This window comes from Amblyraja radiata, chromosome 11, assembly GCF_010909765.2.
Source record: "Amblyraja radiata isolate CabotCenter1 chromosome 11, sAmbRad1.1.pri, whole genome shotgun sequence".
Taxonomy (NCBI): domain Eukaryota; kingdom Metazoa; phylum Chordata; class Chondrichthyes; order Rajiformes; family Rajidae; genus Amblyraja; species Amblyraja radiata.
Genome location: NC_045966.1, coordinates 52,505,012 through 52,527,757, shown reverse-complemented (window position 1 = coordinate 52,527,757; position 22,746 = coordinate 52,505,012). Strand labels below are relative to the sequence as shown.

At 41.5% G+C, this 22,746-nt stretch overlaps 1 protein-coding gene across 1 annotated transcript in view; it reads left to right on the top strand.

Annotated features, from left to right (window-relative positions):
- The window catches only part of LOC116978642 (slit homolog 3 protein-like), a 432,238-nt gene that overhangs the window by 388,233 nt on the left and 21,259 nt on the right, over nucleotides 1-22,746 (top strand). Inside the window, exons 9-10 of the mRNA XM_033029927.1 lie at nucleotides 5,716-5,860; nucleotides 19,280-19,351. Coding sequence (XP_032885818.1) covers nucleotides 5,716-5,860; nucleotides 19,280-19,351 — 217 coding nt within the window. The remainder of the gene's footprint in view (nucleotides 1-5,715; nucleotides 5,861-19,279; nucleotides 19,352-22,746) is intronic.

The following is a 22,746-nucleotide window of genomic DNA, read 5'->3' as shown; positions in this document are numbered from 1 at the left end:
AAATTAACCTGACATTTTCCAAAATGCAAGACCTTAAAATAACGTCACCATAAGTTTGGAGTCTTTGGATTTAGGTTAATTATTGTACTGAGGTAAAGTGAAAAGCTTTGTTTTGCTTTCTTATCCAATCAGATCACATAATGCGACACACAAATACAATCAAGTTAATCAAGCAAAAGGGAAGATACAGAGCCTATCATATAGTTTTTGAATGCAGAATGAGTTCATCAGTGATGAGTGCTCACTCAATTCTGCTATCTCACTGAAGGGCTGACTTTTCATGTGCTGAATCACAGATAATAATCATTCTTTGCCTAACTTAAATGGGCAGGCAATCTTCACCAAGACATATGTGAAAGACAGATTTCCGTTCACCCCAAACCAAAGGACACGAACATAAACTCCTGGTTCCCATTGGAGTCTTGCAACTTCTCTCTCAGATGGCCATCAACTCTCCTTTGATTCTGTTGCTACTTACATAAACCATCAGCTAATTTGTTGTGGCCAATTAACCTACAATCTTTTGGATGTGGGAATAAATCTACACATACATTAGGAAAAATGTATATTCCAGACTTAAGGGCCTGTCCCACTATACGAGGTAAACCAAGAGTTCTCCCAAGTTTTCCCCTGATTCGAACTCGGAGAATGTCCGTAGCCGGTCCGTAGGAGTTCGTGAATGTCCAGTAGCGGCTCGTACAAGTAACGGTAGGTGCTCGGGAAATCTGGTAAACTCGTGACGTTTTTTCAACACTGTGAAAAATGTCCACGAGTAAAAAAATACTCGTGATGAAAAAAATGGTTACTTTTTACTCGTACAAGCCCCTACGAGACATCCACGAACCCCTACTGACCCTACGCTTCCTCAGACTGACCTTGGGCCCCTCTGCGGAGGTGTTGACTTAACATCGGAGTCGATCCCTTGCCAAGACCTTTGACAAGCTTGCTTTCATTTGGATAGATATTGAGTACAAATGTTGGGACATCATGATGCAGCTGTAGGGGTTGTTAGTGAGACAACACATGCAGTAGTGTGTGCAGTTTTGGTTGCCCTGGTGTAGGAAGGATGCCATTAAGTTGGAAAGGGTGCAGAAAAGATTCAGCAAAATGTTGCTGAGGTTTCTAGGCTTGTGTTATAGAGAGAGGCTGGATAGGTTGGGATTTTTTTTGTTTGGAGCATCGGAGGCGGAGGTGTAACCATATAACCATATAACCATATAACAATTACAGCACGGAAACAGGCCATCTCGGCCCTACAAGTCCGCGCCGAACAATTTTTTTCCCTTAGTCCCACCTGCCTGCACTCATACCATAACCCTCCATTCCCTTCTCATCCATATGCCTATCCAATTTATTCTTAAATGATACCAACGAACCTGCCACCACCACTTCCACTGGAAGCTCATTCCACACCGCTACCACTCTCTGAGTAAAGAAGTTCCCCCTCATGTTACCCCTAAACTTCTGTCCCTTAATTCTGAAGTCATGTCCTCTTGTTTGAATCTTCCCTATTCTCAAAGGGAAAAGCTTGATCACATCAACTCTGTCTATCCCTCTCATCATCTTAAAGACCTCTATCAAGATCATGAGGCAAGGAATGAGAAAAGATCATAAGGGGCATAAAAATTGAACTCTCACAGTCTTTTTCCCATGGTTGGGAGTTTCCAAAACAAGAGGGTATAGCATAAGCTGAGAGGGCCTTCAGAGGCAATTATTTTACATACAGAGAAGACTGTATCTGGAATGAGCTGCCAGGAGAAACTATAGAAGTGGATATAATTATGACGCTCTAAAGACATTTGGATAGATATAGGGATAGGAATGGATGTGGGTCAAATGCAGGCAAATGCAGCTCACTCAAATGCCAACTTGGTCAGCATGGACAGGTTGGGCCAAAGGACCTGTTTCAATGCTGTATAGCTCTATGAATCGAAGTTTGTGGACTAATCTGAATTAAAATTGGTCCTAAATAATCACATCTGATAATTATTTTGTTCATTACTTCTATGTTTATCTAAAAGAAACACAAATAATTTTTTAATGAGTCCGCCACATTAGACTTTGATGTTAAGTGTGAAATAGCATGCAAATGGATTATTGCATTTCAGTGGGTAAAATAATCAGTTTATCAGCAACTATATTTGCCAATAATCAAAGGGAAGTGCCATTTGACTGGGAGCTAAGTCAAGGATTTCCATGCGAGAGGAGAAAAGTAGAAACAAGCATTACAATCAAGAGAAAGGAAAGGATAATCGTCGGTTTATTTGCAGAGTTTGACTAATCCCACAAGAGTAATCCCCAAAGGCCAATGGGACAGCTGCATGAGATCGACTGATACATGCTGAAAAGGACAAGTCGTCATCATGCATTTCTGCAGGGAGTCATGGTTTCAGTTAATGAAATGTCAATAATACTCCTGAGATGTGCTAACCATGTATTTGTAAATGTTGTAGTCGCTGTGACAGATGAAGCAAGAAACCAAGCACTTGATTCCTTCAGCTCCCCTCCATTCAGTGATGTAGACATGCAGAATGAACGTGCTTCTTGAGTTGGTTTCAGTGTGGATGAAGAGTGTAATATTGCTAAATTATGCATTGAGATACATTGATACATACTGAAAGGGACAAGTTGTACTCATGCATTTCTCATGTCTAAGGTCATGACTTTGGTTAATGAAATGTCAACTAAACTCCTGAGAATTGCAAGCCATACACATGTGAATGTTGTAGTCACTGTGACACTGTAACTGTTCTCTTCAGCTTTTGAGATTATTCTTGTGGGATGAATACAACTCCACAAACTTCCTTTCCGTGATTTTTCAGTTCTTGTTTCCATCTTTCAAACTTTACTCTCAACTTTTCCAACTATTTCTATTTTGTCTTTGATCTAGTTCTTGGAGGGTCATTGAGGGATGGTCATACGTTGTCCATTGGTGTTTGTAATGAGGAAATCTGCTGCAGTAACACTCCAGCATTTCACTATCTGACCATTCAGAAATCCCGATCATTCAGCATTGGCTCAGCATAGCCCTCTATCTTGCCCTTCCCTTCACCAGAGCCCAGATTCACCCTTCCCTTTCACAGGCCAGAGCCGTTTCCTCGTTTCCTTTCACCCACCTGAGTCCAATTTCACCGTTCCCTTTCACCCACCAGAGCTCCAGGTTCCCTGCTCCCTTTAACACACCAGGAACTGATGAGCATGTGCTTGTAGACATTGGCTGGTCAAAATCTTGAATGAAGATCCTTTGTGTGCCTCAGCCTTCATGGTGAACGTCATTGCCGGTGTTGCTCCTGACGGTGTGTATCCATGCTATACACCAAAATCGTAGGGAATAGACAAATTCCAGAAGGGAAGTGTCATTGATGCTGCAAGGAATGCCCAGGCTTAAGTGTGAGCCTACTATGAAGTAAGCTGCAATTCTGTGGAGGAGCATTGCAAAGAATGTAGGTGGCATGTTCATCATCTTTGATCACAACTTTTACAGAAGTATGATATGTGCCTTTGACAGCAGCAAACTGCGAGAATCAATCTCGGAAGCTATCTCCTGAGGCCTGGTCAAGCCTTGTAGCCCACTCCAACTCAAAGGAGTTCTATTGGGCCCAAAGGTTAGTGTGGCCACAGGGATTGTGCCTGGGTGGGTGGGAGGTGCAGACCATGCCAGGCATGTTCCAGCTCACTAAATCAATTACTCCTCTCCAATGACATTTCTTGGCCTGTTGAGAGTTTCCAGCATCTTCTGCTTTTGTTTCAGATTTCCAACATCTCTTGTATTTTCCTTTTGAATTGTTGCCTTTCCTGTGGAGAATTCTTTTGGCAGGAAAATATCTTTTCTTTATTCAACATATTTCTCTCTGACATACATTTTTAAAATCATAACTACTTTTAATCATTGCATTGTTTGCTTGGAAACCGCTTCTCAGTCACATCCCGGCGAGGATGCGACTATTTCTCCGAGTCGCCTACCAGCTGGATCGGAGCGGCCTTTCCTACCAGGGACCGGACCAGATTATCGGCAGTGGCGGCGCGATGCTGGATTCACCCCGGAGCGTGCGATACCTACCTGGATCGCCGTTTGAAGCTCCGGAGAGTTGGGCCCGCTGCTCCAACATCGCGGGGCTGTTGTTCGCGGAGCTCCCAGCGCGGGCGGCGCTGACCGACATCGCGGAGTCCTGGGGCCCTTTGCCGAGTGCCGCCAGCATTGAATCTCCACCTGACGTGGCCTGGGGATGTCGGGAGCTGCGGACTCCGGTGGGGAAGCGGCCGATTTGGAGGTACAAACCGCTGAGGTTAGCCTCCCGTTCCGACGTCGGAGTGCCAACATTCCCGGCGAGCGGGCCTGAGCGGCAGGCTGCCCGTAGCGGTGACTGCGGAGGGCTCCAGAGACCCCGACCACAGGTGAACATCAGAGGAAGAGACTGACTTTGGTGCCTTCCCTCACAGTGGGAAACTTTTGATTCTGCTGTGTGGGGATGTTCTATGTTGAACTCTATCGTGTGTTGTGTTCTTTATTTTGTTGTATGGCTGTATGGTGATCACATTTCACTGTGCCAACTGGTACATGTGACAAATAAATGTATCTTGTATCTTGTACAAGCACACATGATCAGAATTGCTGGGTCTCTGGTGCTGTAAAGCACCAACTTTACTGCTAATGCACTGTATGAACTATGGTGCCCAACGACCACTGCAACCATTTGGCGTCTGTGACGACTCTGGGCCGTTCAGGAGGACATTTTGCTGATCGGATTGCAACAACTACAAAAGTTTAAAGCTTATTGTGTTGGCGGCAATGAAGATCTGTAGATATTTTTTGATGGTTTCTTTCGTATTGCCAAGGATTGTAAAACTAATTGACAAGCGATGTAATCATTTGCGGGGTGCCTTTTATTTTCCCTTCAGACCGTGAAATAAAAGCTCTTGTATTGCAGAGTATTGAAGGTCAGATTAATCTGTGGATGAGGTTGGAAACTTATCCCTCTTGACATTGCAACTGTTTGGAATGATAGGGTGGTCCTCTCTAGAATGAATTTGCTACTGATTTCATTGTGCTGTCTGTGCCTCATTCCAGCCACAAACAGATGTCTCAGAATGGAAATCTTCTGAAAGGTACTGTGGAAAATGGCAACCATTGTATGAAGATCCAGGATTGTCTTTCAAAAATAGATGGCACCAGTCGACCACTGCAACACTTCCATTGACTCACGTTCCTGTGACGCTGTTTGTGTGGAGTTTACATGCTCTGTTTGTGACCATGTAGATTTCCTCCTACAGCCATAAGATACTTGGCCTCCAAATTCCCCCATCTCCCCCTTATTGTAGGTGAGTTGTAGAATAGACAATAGACAATGGGTGCAGGAGTGGGCCATTTGGCCCTTCGAGCCAGCACCGCCATTCAATGTGATCATGGCTGATCATCCACAATCAGTATCCCGTTCCTGCCTTCTCTCCATATCCCTTAACTCCGCTATCCCTAAGAGCTCTATCTAACTATCTCTTGAAAGCATCCAGAGAACCAGCCTCCATCGCCCTCTGAGGCAGAGAATTACACACACTCACAACTCTGTGTGAAAAAGTTGTGAAAAAGGTGTGAATGTGGGGACAGGGGAGAGGTTGATGGGTGTTGATGGTCAATTGCGGACTCGGTGCGGTGATGCGCCTGTTTCCATGCTTGTAGCTCTCTTTGACCCTAACTCTATTGCTCTTGTGTCCTACCAGGTACTCAGACCACAGAACCTCAGACATGCAGTGCCCATGCCACATCATGTCCACCGGCATGTGTATGCAGCAACAACATCGTGGACTGTCGGGGAAAAGGGCTGACCGAAATCCCAGTCAACCTTCCAGAAAACATAGTGGAAATGTAAGTGATACACGTTCCGGGCCAAGATAATGAAAGGGTGGGAAGGTGACCAGGTTCCTTTTGTTTCCAGAGTTCCCAGGATCATCTTTTAAGCCAGTCCATTACAGGACTCAAATGGTTTTGGCCTATGGCTAAGTGCAAACCACCTTGATCAGATCATAAGGTCATAAGTGATAGGAGCAGAATTAAGCCATTTGGCCCATCAAGTCTACTCCGCCATTCAATCATGGCTGATCTATCTCTCCCTCAAAACCCCATTTTCCTGCTTTCTCCCCATAATTGTTGACTCCAGATGAAGTGCAGCGTTCTCTATAAGGAGCTCAAATAGCAGGGGTAGTTAATGGTCCATTGGTGGATCATTGGAATGGGCTGACAATTGCTGCATCCTCAAATAGAGAGATATTGGATTCTGTGGAGGGGCAGCAGTGTGAGCACAATGGATCTGTATAAATCCTAGCTATGGATAAGTAAGACTTATATCTAAATAGAGTCAACACCTAAGGCTAGAAAAGAGACAGTGCTGGAATAACTCAGCGGGTCAGGCAACATCTCTGGATTTTAAAAAAAGTGCTGGAAGAACAGTGAGTTATACCAGAGATGCTACCTGATCATTGAGTTATTCCAGCACTTTGTGCATTTTTTTTTGTAAACCATCATCTGCAGTTCCTTGTTTCTACTGTAAGGCTAGAACTAGACACTTTCTGAGGCTCAGATGTATTGAAAATCAGAATCTAGTTTTATTTTCCTAAAAATATGTAGCGCACAAAATAAGAACATAAGAAAAATGAGCAGCAGTAGGCCATTCGGCCCTTCTATGCTTCTGCCATTCATTAGGATCATAGTTGATCTTCTGCCTCAGCAGGATTTTTTGCATTATCTCCATATCCGTGACTTGCCTTGATGAAATAAATGTGTTTGCTGTGTTTTGAATGAACACAACAACTAAGCTTCCACAACCCTGCAGGGAAAGAATTCCATTGATTCACTAAGCTCCGAGTGAGAAACTTATTCTTATCTCAGTGATAAGTGGCCCATCCATACTTCCGAGACTGCACCACCAGGACCTAGATTTCTCTGCCAGGTGAGTGTCCTCTCAACACCCAGCTTGTCAAACCCTCTAAGAATTTAGTAAGATGCAACAAGCACACCAAACTTGGAACCAGTCCAGTAAATCTTTGCTGCAGTCTCTCTTGAATAAAGAGACTAAAACTCTACATAGTACTCTGAGTGTAATCATATCAAGGCTCCATACAACTACAATAAGACTTCCTTCTGTAATCAGATCCTCTCATAAGGAAGGTTAAGATAGCATTTTCCACATAATTGCTTGCATCACCTGCATCCTTCAACAACTTGTGTACAAAGACATTCAAAACCCTTCCAACATCCACACTACCCAGTCTTTTACTCAATTTTTCTGTTTTTGTACCAAGTAGATACCTTCACATTTTCCACAGTATATTCAATCTGCCATGTACCTTTCCTGTTACTTTGCCTGTCCATATCCTCTTTAAGCTTCTTTACATCTTTTCCCATACCTAGATTGGGAGTATGACACTTGGCCTTCTTAATCAAATCATAGAGCCAAACTAAACCAAATTATGTTACTGTTAATTGAACTTTGCAATCAGTTGTGAAATGAGTACTTCACTGTTTTGTGTAAATTCATTCAAAGGATGTGAGGCTTTCAGGCTGAGCCAGCATTTAATTTTGTACCACTAATTGCTATTGTGAAGCAGATGGTAAGCTGCCTTCTTGAACCATTGCCGTCTCCAAGGTGTAAATACACAGACAATATTGTCAGGGAGAGAGTTCCAGGATTATGTCCCAGCTACAGTGAAGAAAGGACAATTTATTTCCAAGTCAGGATGTGTGTACCTGCAAACTTAGCATGTTCCGAAATAATGTTAGTCCATAGATTAAACTAAAATGAAGACTTATGCTTCCTCACTCAACATCGTCTTGAGTAACCAAATAAAAAGCATAGAGCATTGCACAATCAAAATGGGGAAGAAATCGGTCAGTGTTGGATAAACAAAGCCTAACCATCTTCTAAAACGTCACTGGGAGAATTCAATACAAGAGGCAAACCACAAGTAATTTAGGCTCATTTTAGGGAACTGCATCATGAAGCTCTTAACATGCAACTGTGGTCAGTGCCCATTAAATTGTGCAGCCAGCTTTTCCCAGACCTCCTGCTCATGTACAGCTGCATCTGGCAATGGGTGATCTTTTTCAGGAAGAGACTCAATTACCAGATGGCATTCCTACCCTCTGCCCACCGAGCAACATTAAAAACACACCACAACATCAGCTGTAACCTGGATCTCAACAGCTCTCTTAATGTATCGAAGTATCAAAAGATATTTCACATGAGCAACTATCAGACAAAATTGATGAATAGCTTTGTGAGGTGATGTTAAGGCAGATGATCGAAGGTGTGGTCAAAGAGGTACAATTTTAAGGAGCATCTTACAAGAGGAAGAGAGATGGAGAGGATTAGGAAAAATAAATCGTGCTGCTTGAAAGGAGAAAGGATCATTTTTACTACAAGTAGTTCTACAACTTGCAGGTTTGGTCTGGCTCCATTTGGCTTCTATTTCGCACTCTGGCCTAGTTGTTCTAATTATATTACACAAACTGTCAGAAATAGTTGAAGGATGCAGTGATTGAATGAGACAGGAAAAACACAGGATCAAGGAAACACTTTTATTAGAGATGTGGGAAGAAGTCTGCGCCATTTAATTTCAAACCGATGTTGAGAAAACAGTTCAAAAAGAAATGGGACTGGAATGGTTGTGTTTTAATTTCTAAAGATCAGTTCAATGTAGGTCTTAACCAAGAATTATTAAACAATGAAGATTTTAAGTTCTTTGTTTTGCTCCTTTAGCAGTAATATAATCACATTGATCATTATTTAATTTCTGACAAAGCATAATATCTTTGAAGCATTAACATTCCTTTCAATATTGAAAGGAGTCTCTACTTATTATAAACATGTGTTTCGTATAGTGACTTTGCTTAAGAGAATAAATCTGCTGGTGAGGGTGAGTGTGGGGGAACATGCACTGTATCAAGCCATGACCCCAAAACACACACACACAGCTTTGGAGACACAACCATGCCTCTCCCCTCAGTCAAACAAAACCTGGTGCGGGGTCTTCCTAGACAGGAAATTCAAGAGAAGGTGCCACACTGCCACTTCATTGCCAGGTGCAGAACTACTTTATACAAACCTGGGAGCAAGTTGTCCCTTATCTGAGTAGCAGAGGAATAATTATGTATGTGAGCAAGATATTTTGGAGAGGTCAGTAAAAAGGTGAATTTAATCATGCCTATTTGAAAAAAGATTATTCATGAGACACACTTGCTGATAGCTTGCACCAATCCAGCTGGCTACACCTATAATCCACTTATCAGATTTGGTGGGGAGGAGACAAAAACTGTGTCCCCCACCTCCCTAGCCCAGAACTTGGGTCTACTTTTAAAATAGGCTAGATTCTGATATCATCAGGGCAGAACCTCTTTTGTAAACACATCGGGCCTCTGGGAAAGCAATTGCAAAGATCAAAAAAGGCACTTGTATACAGTACAGTTAAGAAGCACCAAAAGCCACATACTGTAACAACTTACAGTTAATAGAATCTATTTAGAGTTTAGTTACCGTTGCAATGTTGTAAATTGCAGCAGCCAGCCTGAGCGAACCATGCTCGCTCAAACGACAATAAGATGCTTGGCTGATTTTGATGGAGGAGCAATCACCACCAGTATTGGAGAACTGCCCTGCTCAATTAGTGAATAATGTCATGGGATCTCTTGCTTCCACTTGATAGATGTGACTTTCAGGAGCAGTGCCTTTTGAGAAGCAAATGCTACTCAGGTGGGTAATGAGGTGTTCAGTGCAGTGATGTGGAGATGCAAGAGACTGCAGCTGCTGGAATCTCCAGCAACAAACAACCTGCCGGAGGAACTCAATGGGTCAAACAGCATCTGTAGAGGGAAAGGGAAGGTTGATGTTGCAGTTGAAAACCCTTCAGCAAGTTAGATAGTATAAAGAGGAGAAGGGCTGTGCGGGTGGGAGGGGGCAGAGGGTTGAAACGGGGGCAAGTGGTGGACGGGAGAGTAGTGAAGAATGACAGGCAGGTTCAGCAAAGTAAATATTAGAGGCAAGTGGAGCCAGGTGGAGGTAGAGGTGGGGTGGAGGTAGACATGGAGACAAAGAAAGCAACAGCTGCTGAAGGCTGATAAGAAGAAACACAAAGAAGGTTTAGCTTTGCCCCATCTCAAATGATACAATTGTCTTTAAACATGACGATTAGAATACTGGAGTTGTAATCGAGGAGACTTTGAATGTTTGAGAATTAAAGAGAGATGTTTGAGTGTTCAGGGGAACTGGAACCACGATGATGCTGCTCATTACCGCCACCACATTCCAGACCGCCACTCCCCTGCTGTGATGGATCAAGAAACCAAACACTGGATGAACTCCAGCTCTTTGTGTCTATCTTCAGTTGAAACCAGCATCTGCAGTTCCTTCCTACACACACTGGATAAACTCAGCAGTCTGAAGTTGGAAGAAGTGTTCCGACCTAAAATATCATCTGCCTATTTCCCTCCACGGGCGCTGCACGGTCTGCTGAGTTCAAAGCTTTTAGTTTCTTGTTTTGTGCCTAAAATTATGTTACCCCCAGTCCAAGATATAACCTGATTCTGAAGAGATTAGTGTGAAAGGAAATCCAGTTATCACTATCTAATCGTTAGCTTTCTAATCCATTTACCCGCAAGCCAGTTTGCACGTGGCTGAGATAACAATCAAAGGTTATTACCTCTGAGGTTCTGCACTTTTCAAGGATCAAAATAATAGTCTCCAGAACCAAGATTAGTCATGAGTAAAATGCTCTGCATTCCCCAATTTAAACCCAGCACATGCTGATTCATAGGCAGTGATCTGTCTCCCTACCAAATTACTGGACTCCACAAGGAGTCTAAAAGTGGAGTCAGTCTGTGCTGGAACCCACAGCATCTTTCTTGTTCCTAAGGTGGATATCAGTGGGAAAGTGAGTTATCTGTGTGATTTTGCAATTAGTAAGTAGCGTTTCAATAAAATCTTATTCAATATATTTTGAACTTTAACTATTTAATCATTTTTGTTTCAAATTATTCAAATATCTGATAGATTTAAAATGCCTCTTCATATCAGGATCACTAAACAAATTTAAATACAAGCTTCCCAGTTAAGGCAGGAAAATCACCAGCACTAGGTTTTCATCCTGTTAAAGGCTTCTTGGATCCTTAGCAGTTCTGAATTTCACCTGGTTGTTACGTATGTCTTTCTCCATCTCAACATTTATAGAGAGGTAGCTTGAATATCTTTTTGGATCCAGACCTGGTAAGTAAAGGCAGCATAGGCTGTTTGTGGATCGAGGACAGCATCCAGGTAACAGGTGAAAAGGTTAATGGAAAGGCTTGTAATGTTAAAAAAAAAAGTATAAACTGAGCAATTTTTAGGTTGATGGAACTAAAAGTTGCCAATTAAAATAAACCTAATAGCTCACATTCTTAGGTTTCAACATATATTGCAGCAGAAACAGCGTTTTGATTTTAGAATCGCTGCTGCTGTTTGGAAGGTAGCAAATATAATGTAGCTATTGAAAACAGGAAACTTCAGCCTAACCTGACATCAGTGATGAGGGATATGTTTGAATCCTCGGCGAGGAACAATGAATGTCATTTTGAAAAGCATAATATGAATGAGCAAAGTCAAAATGGATTTGTGGAAGGATAATTGAGTTTGACTAATCTATTTGAGGTTTTTGAAATTATTAAACAGGAACATATGTATTTTAGATTATTTTGGAATTATAAAAACATGGTCATTTGCATGATGTAGAGGAATGGGTAATATATTAGTACAGGCAGAGAATTGGAAATGGATAGAAATCTAAAAGTAGGAATAAATGGATCTTTTTTTAAGATGGTAGACTGTCAGGCGGCCAAGGTAATTATTACAGGGTCCTTGGATATTTAGTCTTTTAATAACTTAGATGAAAATACAGAGTCCAATACATTCAATTTTACTGAAGAGACAAATCTCTTGAGGAGACAGAGTAGGAAGAAAGGCAAACAGTGAGGGGGAAAGGTGAAGTTACACACTTTCATTCAGAATGCATTTTAATGGCAAAGGACTGAAATGTTTTTCATATTCAGAGACCTGATCACAAAGATTTAATATGGGGGACAATTAAAATGACAAATGGTATGCAGGTCTTTATTTCAAAGGAAGGGCAGTATCAAAATTGAGAAACCGTATACCAATTTTATGGGCCCTTGCTGAAACTACATTATATTTGTTTTATCTATCTAAAAAAAAGGACAGACTTGCTTTGGACAGATTGCAGCAATTGATACAATTATTGAGGACAGGGATTTTCCTAGTAGGAAAGTTAGAATGTACTATTCCTAAAATCCATACAGTGGAATAATAAGAGATATCTACTTGAAGCATAAACTATCAAGGGGCATTACAATACAAATGCTGGGGGAATGTTTCCCCTGATTAGAGAGACTGGAGCTAAGAGTCATATTTTTAGATTAAGGATTCAGCAATTTCAGATTGAGGTAGAGAAGTTTCTGCTCCTAAAATCTTTACAATTCCCCATTTTGGGCTTTCAGGCATTGAGTGCTTTCAATGGAGAGATTACTAGGTTGTTGGATAGTAATGTGGACAATGATAAGAATATGGAGTTGGAATTGATATGGTCATTGAACCATAATCTTACAGAACGTTCCAGATCCTGGTTTCAATGGAAATAGAAAAATATACGGGGAAAACGGTGGGATTGGAGAAGCGTCCATCCGTAGTTTCAAATTGTGTGCTTTCAAATACAGTCTGCCCAGGGAAAGGAGAACTTGCACATATGTTGCTTGCATTCACAGTCAATTATGTGTTGCAGTGATTTGTAACTAACATAGCAGCTAATTTGTAATCAGTAAGCTGTCAAAGATGCATTGAGAAATGATCAGGCAATGTGTTTAATTTATATTAACAAGAGGTTAAATGCTAGTCAGAAGTGTGAGAGGGACTCTATTTTTCTTCAAGATGCTTCTGATGTGGATCTTGAATTCTGACAGAGTTCGAAGAAGCTACCATTGAATCAGAGCTGCAAACGTCAATGGCATTTGTTATGATTTAATGATAACAATTTTTTCCACTTCTACGGATCTATTATAAGCCGGGTGAAGTTGGTGGATACCAACTGTACTGTCTTTCTTTGAGAAAATTGGTTGATTTATCGGCTGTCATTTGATCATATAGCAGAATGACCAGTTATACCAGAGGTAGTCTCATCCTTACCCTGAGGTGAAAAGTTTCAGTCCTAAAAAGTAAAGAATAAAAATAAGCCAAATATGCATGTTGTTTATCACCTTTGAACAACATGCCCCAACTATATATTCTATAGCTCAACATTTATATCCTTGCGCACACAACAACATTTGACTATGGGGTAATGCAGGTCACTATATGTTTAATATTGCCGATTATGATGACTGTCACGTCCATTTAATCAGTTACATGGAATGACTTTGCAAATCGTATCCAATTAATGGGAGGAAACACACGCAGTCGCCATGCAAACTTTGCACATAGCACCCGAGGTCAGGATTAAACCTAGATCTCTTTTGCTATGAGGCAGCAGCTCTATCAGCTGAACCACTGTGCCACTGAAGGAATTAATTTTAGGACACAAAACATAGAACAGCACAGGGATAGAATATTCGGCCCACCATGTCTGTACCAAACATGATGTCAATGTAAGCTAAACCCATCCACCTGCACATGGAGCTTATCCCTCTATTCTCTTCCTGTCCTTGTGTCTGATTAGCTGCATTTTAAACATTGCTATCAGTCTTCTTCTGACATCTCCTGTGGGTTCCCTCTGTGTGAATTTTTTTTTTCATGAATCTCCTTTAAACCTTCCTCCTCCCACTATTAATATATGTCCTCATGTATTTGCCATTTCTACCCAGGGAAAAACCTCACTATCTATCCTATTTATGCATCTCATGATCGTCTATATTTCTTTCAAGATGCCCTTAAGTCTTTGATGCCCCAGTGAAAACAAGGCAAGGCTGAGCAAACATTCTTCATAATTTGTACACTCTATTCCAGGCAACATTTTTGTGAACATCTTCTGCTCCCTATACAGTACAATGTCTTTCCTGCACAATCTGATCTTGGTATACTAGGAAGAATGGTTACAATATCAAAGAAATTTGGAGCCTCAGAGTGGAAAATAATTTACAGATATAACTGATATAGTCAATGTATTCCATTTCCTGAAGTACTCTTTAATAGAATTACTTAATTTTGTTAATAATGTTAAAATAAAGCCCATCCTTTTTAAAAGTTGAAGGAATCATTTTGATCCCTGTGGAATTAAGTATTTATGAATGGATTGAGCTCCCTTCTTCTGTGACATTGATGACACTTGCTTCTCATTACGTTTGCATATCTTGCAGCTTTAAATTCAGGAAAAAAAATGCTTCTCGACAATTAAGCCCTTCTGCTGGTAAGCTGCCTGTCCCAATGCATTATTAACCTCTTCCAAGAAGCACTGCCATTGTGACACAATTGCGACATATGAAACAATTGAAAATAATCCAAAAAGGAGCAAGAACATAGAATAGGGACGGCATGGTGGTGCAGCAGTAAAGTTGCTGCCTTTCAGCGCTTGCAGCGCCGGAGACCCGGGTTCGATCCCGACTACGGGTGTTGTCTGTACGGAGTTTGTACATTCTCCCGGTGACCGTGTGAGTATTCACAAGAAATCTCCGGTTTCCTCCCACACTCCAAAGACATACAGGTACAGGTATGTAGGTAAATTGGCTTGGTAAATGTAAAGATTGTCCCTAGAGTGTAGGACAGTGTTAATATGCAGGGATCGCTGGTCGGTGCAGACCCAGTGGGCCGAAGGGCCTTTTCCACGCTGTACCTCTAAACTAAACTAAAATAATAGCACAGCACAGGAATAGGCCCTTCAGCCTGCAAAATCCTTGCCAAACATGATGCCAAGTTCAACTGAATATTTAACTAATCTCTGCCTGCAAGTAATCCATATCCCTCCTTTTCCTATCTAAAGACTTCTTAAATGCTACTATCATCTGCCTCCTCCACCAACCATGGTGTGCTTTCCATACATCCACCACTCTTTCCAAAAAAAAATTGTTCCACACATCTTCTTTAAACTTTCTCCTCTCACTTAAAGCTATGCTCTCTAGTCCTTGACATTTCCACTCTGGGATGAACCTCCAGCTGGGTTCCTGGAGCTTCACACTCAATATCCACGGTGCCCACAGATGAGTGAACAGCACCCGTCACAATGGTGCCAGTGCATCTGCTGCTGATGTTGGCTCACTTATAAACAGCAATGCATTTTAAAAGTGTGATGAAATCATACCCACACTTAGAACATGGAGCATTTAAAAGTACAGCACTGGAACAGATACATCGGCCCTGACAAACATGATGCCAGGTTAAACAAACAACCTCTCACTTGCACATGATCCCTATCCCTCCATTCCCTGCATATTCATGTATCTATCTTAAAGCCTCTTAAATGGTACTATCGCATCTGCCTCCACCACCACCCCAGCTAACTCATTCCAGGCATCCACTATCCTCTGTGTAAAAAAAATGTGTCCTGCACATCTCCTTTAAACTTACCCCCTCTCACAAAGCCATGCTCCCCAGTCTTTGACATTTCCGGAAAAAAGGTTCTGACTGTCTACCCTATCTATGCCTCTCATTTTTTTCCCCTTTATTTGTAACAAGAAGCAAGTAGCTTCATGGTGTGCCTTCTATCAATTTAGACCTCGAGGTGTATAAACTGAGGTACAAAATACGGTGCAGTCAGAAACTTGGACACAATGATTATAAAAGTTTTATTCAATGTTTCTCATAATTAAGGGGGGCAGTGGGGAAATGGGTCAAGCAGCAGATTTAGGAACCTTCGGCTGAGTCAATCAGGCTTCCTTGCCTCTGTTGACATCAAAGGTTCCATGGCAACATTCTGACAGGTGGAGGAACTATCTCTGGCGATATTCATCTGTCAGTTTCCATTATAAAAAAACCACCCATATGATCATCATCAGATATTACCAGGCTTTGTCCCGCTACCACCTCTTTTCCACTTTCTACCCCTTTTCCAACTTTCTACCCCATTCAGTCTGAAGAATGGTTCAGACCTGAAATGTCACTTGTCCATTCCCACCACGGACGCTGCCTGATCCAATAAGTTCCTCCAGCACTTTTTGTTTTGCTGATCATCGTCACATTCAGTTAGTGGAAGCTTGTTTACATTTAGCTTAATTGCTATCACATGTAATGAGGTACAGTGAAAAGCATTGTTTTGTGTACTATCCAAAACGGATCAAATATACCATACACAAATACAATCAAGTCAAATTCAAATACAATTGATAGAGCAAAGAAGAAGACACAGAGTGCAGACTATAGTTCTCAGAATTGGAGCTCACCAGTTCCAAAGACAAAATCGTCCTCTATATTTGAAGTACATTTGTTCAACCATCAAAATATTTTGAGTGGAACCGTTTTATCTTTCTATTTCCTTAATCTCATCTGTAACAATCCAGCTTCCGTGGCATGTTTGGTATTCACAAACGGTACATGAATTTCATATGTTTCACAAAGCATGAATTAGGTTCAAATTCAGTCTTGTGAGAAAACAATCTCTATTTAGGGTTAATTTATTTGAACTTGATCCTTGTCTTTCTTTGCTTGTGACCCACCGGGCCTCCTCCATGTGCTCCACTGCCAAACTCCACTGAGGCAAATTCTGGTTATCACTTTAAGTTACATAAATGTTTGTTCTTACATGAATTTTTGTTCCAATCCACTTGTCTACAAAACTACAGCACACAGGCTTAAATGATTTCTGATTAAAAGGTTTTGCTCAAAATGTTTCTAATGGGGACATAAGGAACTGCAGATGTTGGAATCTTGAGCAAAATACGACGTGCTGGAATACCTCAGTGGGTCAGACAGTATCTGTGGAGGGAATGGATAGGCAAAGAAGAGTTACTCCAGCACTTTGTATTTTGCTCATGTTTCTTATGGGGCTTTGTTGCTAGTTTTGCTGCCATAGTTCATCAAATCCCAAACTGTGTGGAACTCTGGAATGCCTGGTAGACCACAGACAGCAACTCTAGCCATTGCATAGTCCACTGTCAGATGTTCAGTAAATTGATACCTCGGAAATATAATGTTAAATTGTAAATGTTGATGAATGTTCTCTCCCAACAGTCAACGTTTCCCATTAACAAATTACCATTTACAATAAGCATATAACATAAGAAACATCTGTAGTCATTTGGTAGTCTATGTACATGCCCCAATTCAATAGGCTGATTTAAACATGCACTTAAAGTGCCTTACTTTCTACAAGAGAAACTCAGACGCCACTGCAGTAAAAACATGATTGGTCAAAAGGTTGTGTTTTAGACTTGCAAAGTGTGTGGGGTAGCAGGTGGGTGTGATGTAGTTAACATTAGGCTAAGGTTTTCTATGAGCAGCAGCAGCACAGTATGGAACGTCCTAGTGCTACCTCAACACCAGCTCACCAGGCAGGTAGTTTGTTCTGCATGGAATGAAGACTCTGCGTGCTTGCTGTTGTGGGACTTTATCAAAGTCAAATCTTGTTTGAAGACAGGAATTCAGTAACCCCATAAACGTTCTCCAGCTGCAGCTCTAATCAATAACATTATATGCTACTCACAAACCTATTTACAGATTAACTAGAGCAAATGCACAAAGGAGAATATTAGTCTTTGTCAGTTAACTGACTTTATAAAACAGTATTCTATATTACTTGTACAACTCAAGCAGCAATTTCAGGATTTTCCCTGGCCCTCTCTAGGTAATCCATCAGCTGCAGTGACAAAAGGCCAGAGGGTGCTAATATGTGTACTTAACTTTTTAACTGCTTATCGTGGGGGGTTGGTGTTGGAATATGGCAAGCAGATTAATAGCAGCACAAAGCCACCTAATTGAGAGCGGGCGGAGGAAGAGAATAGGGAGCATTAATTCCCTGCTTCACTGTTAAATAAACAAGAAATGTGAATAAAGAATCGATAGATTTTTGAGAGGAAGGTGAGCGTGTTTAGTGATGGAAAATTTCAGGAGACAAATGCATGATCATTAATTTGCCCAATCAAGGCTAGGCCTGTGTCGCAGTTTTGAATGTGTTTTATTCATTGATGCGGTTTCTCAGAGTTCATTGTCGGAGCCTAGAGCATACTGCACAAGGATGCTTAAACCCAGACTGGCTGGGGCTGCAGTCTGCTGAGTTACAAGGTGTGTGGGTGCGACTGTGAAGAGAGGCACTGGAGAACGACACAGGATCTGTCATCGGTTCAGAGCTGATTTTCAGTGCTTACCATTGAGTCATAGAGACAAACAGCATGGAAACAAGCCCTTCGGCACAGCTTGCCCACACTGTCCAACATGCCCCAGCTACACTAGTCCCACCTGCCTGCATTTGGCCCATATCCCGCTAAACCTGTCCTATCCATGTACCTTTTTCAAACTGTTTCTTAAACGTTGGGATAGTTCCTGCCTCAATGACCTCCTCTGTCAGCTTGTTTCATACACTCACCACCCTTTGTGTGAAAACCCCTCAGATTCCTATTAAATCTTTCCCTCTTCACCTTAAACCTATGTCCGCTAGTCCTCAATTCACCTAAGAGACTGGCCAAGAGACTGTACATCTATCTGACTATTCCTCTCAATCCTACCATCGATCATTCCAAACACCTGTTCCAACGTCACAAAACGTCTGTATTTTCTTCAGGCATACAATTCGATAATGGAACAATAAATGCAGATTCTCACACTTTAATGGAGGAGGGCATACAAGTGCAGAGGGTTGGGGTGGCTCAAGAATTAATCCATGCGTGTTTTATGGTCATCTATCCTGAAATGGAACAATTACATTTTTACTTGCAGCAGTGCAACAGATATGCAAACATAGTACTCAATGTACACCATAATAAACTAAAACAATAGTTCCATATATAAAAACATTAAAAAAATATATAGTGCAAAGACAAAAGTAATACCCCGAGACACTAGTGCAACCAAGGCACTTTGTAGTTTGGGTTCAGTCCACACCGACAGTATGCACATCGCAAAGGGTATGGAGTGTCAGAATAATGCGAAGCGGAAACTAGTCTCAGATCTAATGTTCCTTAGCCTTGAGATTTCCAACCTGATGTTATGAACACCTCACCCAAATCAATGATCCTATTTCTTTTGCTTCAGAAACTGCAGGTGAAGTATCAGCATGCTTTGGATTCTGTTGCTGAAATGTTATTCATTCTATTTATTCTTTAACTCTGCAGACGACTGGAACAAAATTTGATCAAGACTGTGGGAGCCGGAGCATTCACTCAATATAAAAAGCTCAAGCGGATGTGAGTAAACAAAGGGATATTGAAAACTGGGCTGTGGGGTCATGCACTAACAGAATCGTCACCCAGGAGACTCTGGGAACGCACTCCCTTTGGCTTTGCTTACTGCTTCCCCCCCTTAGCCTTTTTTTCATTTCAGAGGTAAACAGACCAAGAATGTCAGAAGCGGAGTCAAAACACAGTGCATTCAACAAGACGACGTGTTGTTAGGAAAATGAGATTCTTCGGAGAGTAGGAATCTTCATCTGAATTTAATCAAGATTTAAAATTCCTGGTTGGTTACAATGCTGTCCATGTCATATGTGTTGCAAGAAACAGAAGCAAGTGTAGGCCACTCAGCCCATCGTGGCTGTTCCACCAGTCAATGAGATCATGGCATGTCTTTCACCTTGGAGTCATTTTCTAGCACGAATCACATATGCCTTGATTTCCTTAATATCCATAAATATATCGATATCTGTTCCTGAATATACTCAGTGACTTGGGCCTTCACACTCTTGGATTCAGAGTTCTGGATAAAGGTGCAGGCCTTATGGCTCACCTATTTGGCTCACTATGTCAATGCCAACCATTGTTCACTAGTGCACAATAATTCCATGTTTTCCCATTTTCACATTCGCTCCCGACACACAAGGGACAAGTTACAGAGGCCAATTAACTTACAAACCACCACGCCTTTGGGATGTGGAAGCAGCACCTGAAGGAAATCCATGCAGTCACAGAGAGAATGTGCAAACTCAGCACAGACAACACCTGAGGTCAGGATTGAACCCAGATCTCTGGCGCTATGAGGCAGCACCTCTGCTACACATAAGAAAGTGGGGAAGGCTACACGTGGAAACGTTGGAACTATAATAAAATGGCACAGGTGATAGGCCAACTTAGTTTAGAGATACAGCACAGAAATATGCCCTTTGGCCCACCGTGTCCGCACCGACCAGTGTTCCCTGCACATTATCGCTATTGTACACACATTAAGGATGATGATGCCTAGCCAATTAACCTACAAACCTGTACGTCTTTGGAGTGCAGGAGTGTGTGAGGAAACCAAAGATGTCGGAGGAAACCCACGCGGTCACAGGGAGAATGGACAAACTCCGTACAGACAGCTCCCGTAGTCGGGATCGAACCTGTGTCTCTGGTGCTGTGAGCTCTGTAAGGTAGCTGCTCTACCACTGCGCCACCGTGCAACCCAACTGTTTCATGCCATTACGATTAAATATCTGGAAGATAATTTTACAACCGGCTGTTGAAACTGCATCAGGAGATCTGTTGGAACCCTGGTGTTGACACTGCACCAATACATTTGCCTGTAACTTCCCCAATCCTTGTTATTGTTTATCACCAACGGTAAAGTCTGATTATTGTTTTAACTACAATATCCTTAACATTCACATGAATTTAACATTAACTATTCATATTGAACATTCCTATTTATCTACTTAATTAAATTATTAATAATGAGCACACACACTCATGTGATTCCTCAATATTAATTGATATTAATGATTATCATAGAGTCCTGAACATCTCCAATAACAATAACCATCACTTCCACAGTAGCATCATCATTGCAAAGCCGAAAGATCACATTTTCTCCTAAAACAGCCAGCTACTGAATAAATAGGATTGGATTGATAAATTTGACGTGGAAATCTTTAACCATCATTTTGAGAGTACAACACTCTCCGCTGGGTTCAAACCTTTATCCAATAATTGACATTGATCATACAATCATTAATGACATTATATATTTTCACTATTTCATTCAGAAAATCAATAAATACATTACGAGAGTAAGTGTGTGACAGGAGAAAAAAGCAATGTTGGTGCTGTTGAATTTTGAATTTATTCTGCTATTTATTATGTTTCCCCTTGGTTTCATGAGCCAGTTATGATCAGATCTTTCAGTCTCTCAAAGTAATTACCTAATTAAGTGCCTTCTTAACTTATCTGTTAAAATAGTAACAATGATAATTAGAGTCCTTGGTGTAATATACGAACCAGCTGGCATCTTGCTCTCACTGGAACCACATTCACAGCATGTGCCTGCTTTCAGGTTCTGAGCCAGTGAAAATATGGTGCCTTCATTAAGTAGGGATGATAGGCTGCGATTTTCAGGGCAATTACTTTGAGGGCAATTTTTGTCTTTGCATTTCTGGTGATAAACTTCAGATTTTTCTGTCATAGACACCCCTGAATTCAGCTTGTTGATCACCACACCGCACCACGAAAGTGAAGCTTCACATCAACACCTGACTTAGTTGTCAGATATTTTTTTTCTCCTCTTTTGAAGACAATAGTAGATGCCATAACTGTCAGGGCACACTGCAGCTGGCCTCCCATGGAGTCCACTGGCAGAGTTCAATCATCTTCAGATTCCTCAGCATTTATAATACAATTTCATTCAGCAGCACTTGGGACTTTATTCCTTCGAGCGCAGGAGGCTAGAGATTGATCTTACAGAAGTTTATAAAATCATGAGGGATAATTAATAGGGGGAATGCGCAGAGTCTTTTACTCAAGGGAGAGGATTCAAGAACCAGAGAACCATAGGTTTAAGGTAAGAGGGAAAAACAATTAGTAGGAATCTGAAGGTCAACTTTTTCACTCAGTTGGTGGTTATATGGAATGATCTGCCAGAAGAGGTAGTTGAGGTAGGTTCAATAACAACATTTAAAAGATGCTTGGACAGGTACATGGATAGGAGAGGTTTAATGGGTTCTGGGCCTAATGCGGGTAAAATGATTAGCTTAGTTAGGGCATCTTGATCAGCATGGGTGAGTTGGACTGAAGGGCCTGTTACCATGCAGTGGTGAAGCTGTTGAGCTGCCTGACAGCTCCAGTGATCTGGGTTCAAACTGGATGTCTGGTGCTGTCTTTGTGCACATTCTCCACATGACCAAGTAATCTCCGGTCCTCTTCGTTTTTTTCCCATGGGTAATCTGGTTTCCACCCAAATGCCAAAGACACATAGGTTGTTGACAAAATGAGTAGGAAGGAACTGCAGATGTTTGAAGAAGGGTCTCGACCCGAAACGTCACCCATTCCTTCTCTCCAGAGATGCTGCCCGTCCCGCTGAGTTACTCCAGCATTTTGTGTCTATCACATAGGTTGTTATGTTAATCGACCGCTGTGAATTATTCCTGGAGTGTAGGTCAGTACTAGAAGCTGGGGAGCTGACAGGAATGTGAGGTGAATGAAATGAAATGAATGTAAATGGATGCTGAATAGTCAGTGTGGATCAATTGGACTGAGGGGCCTCTATGTCTCCTGACTCCAATTATTTCAATGGGGGGGGGCGCAGGGCTACAGTGTCAGTTTGTTCAAAACAAAGGGGGAAGGCGAACGGCTTAGTTATTTATTTATTTATTTATTCCTATTAGAACTACTTTTAA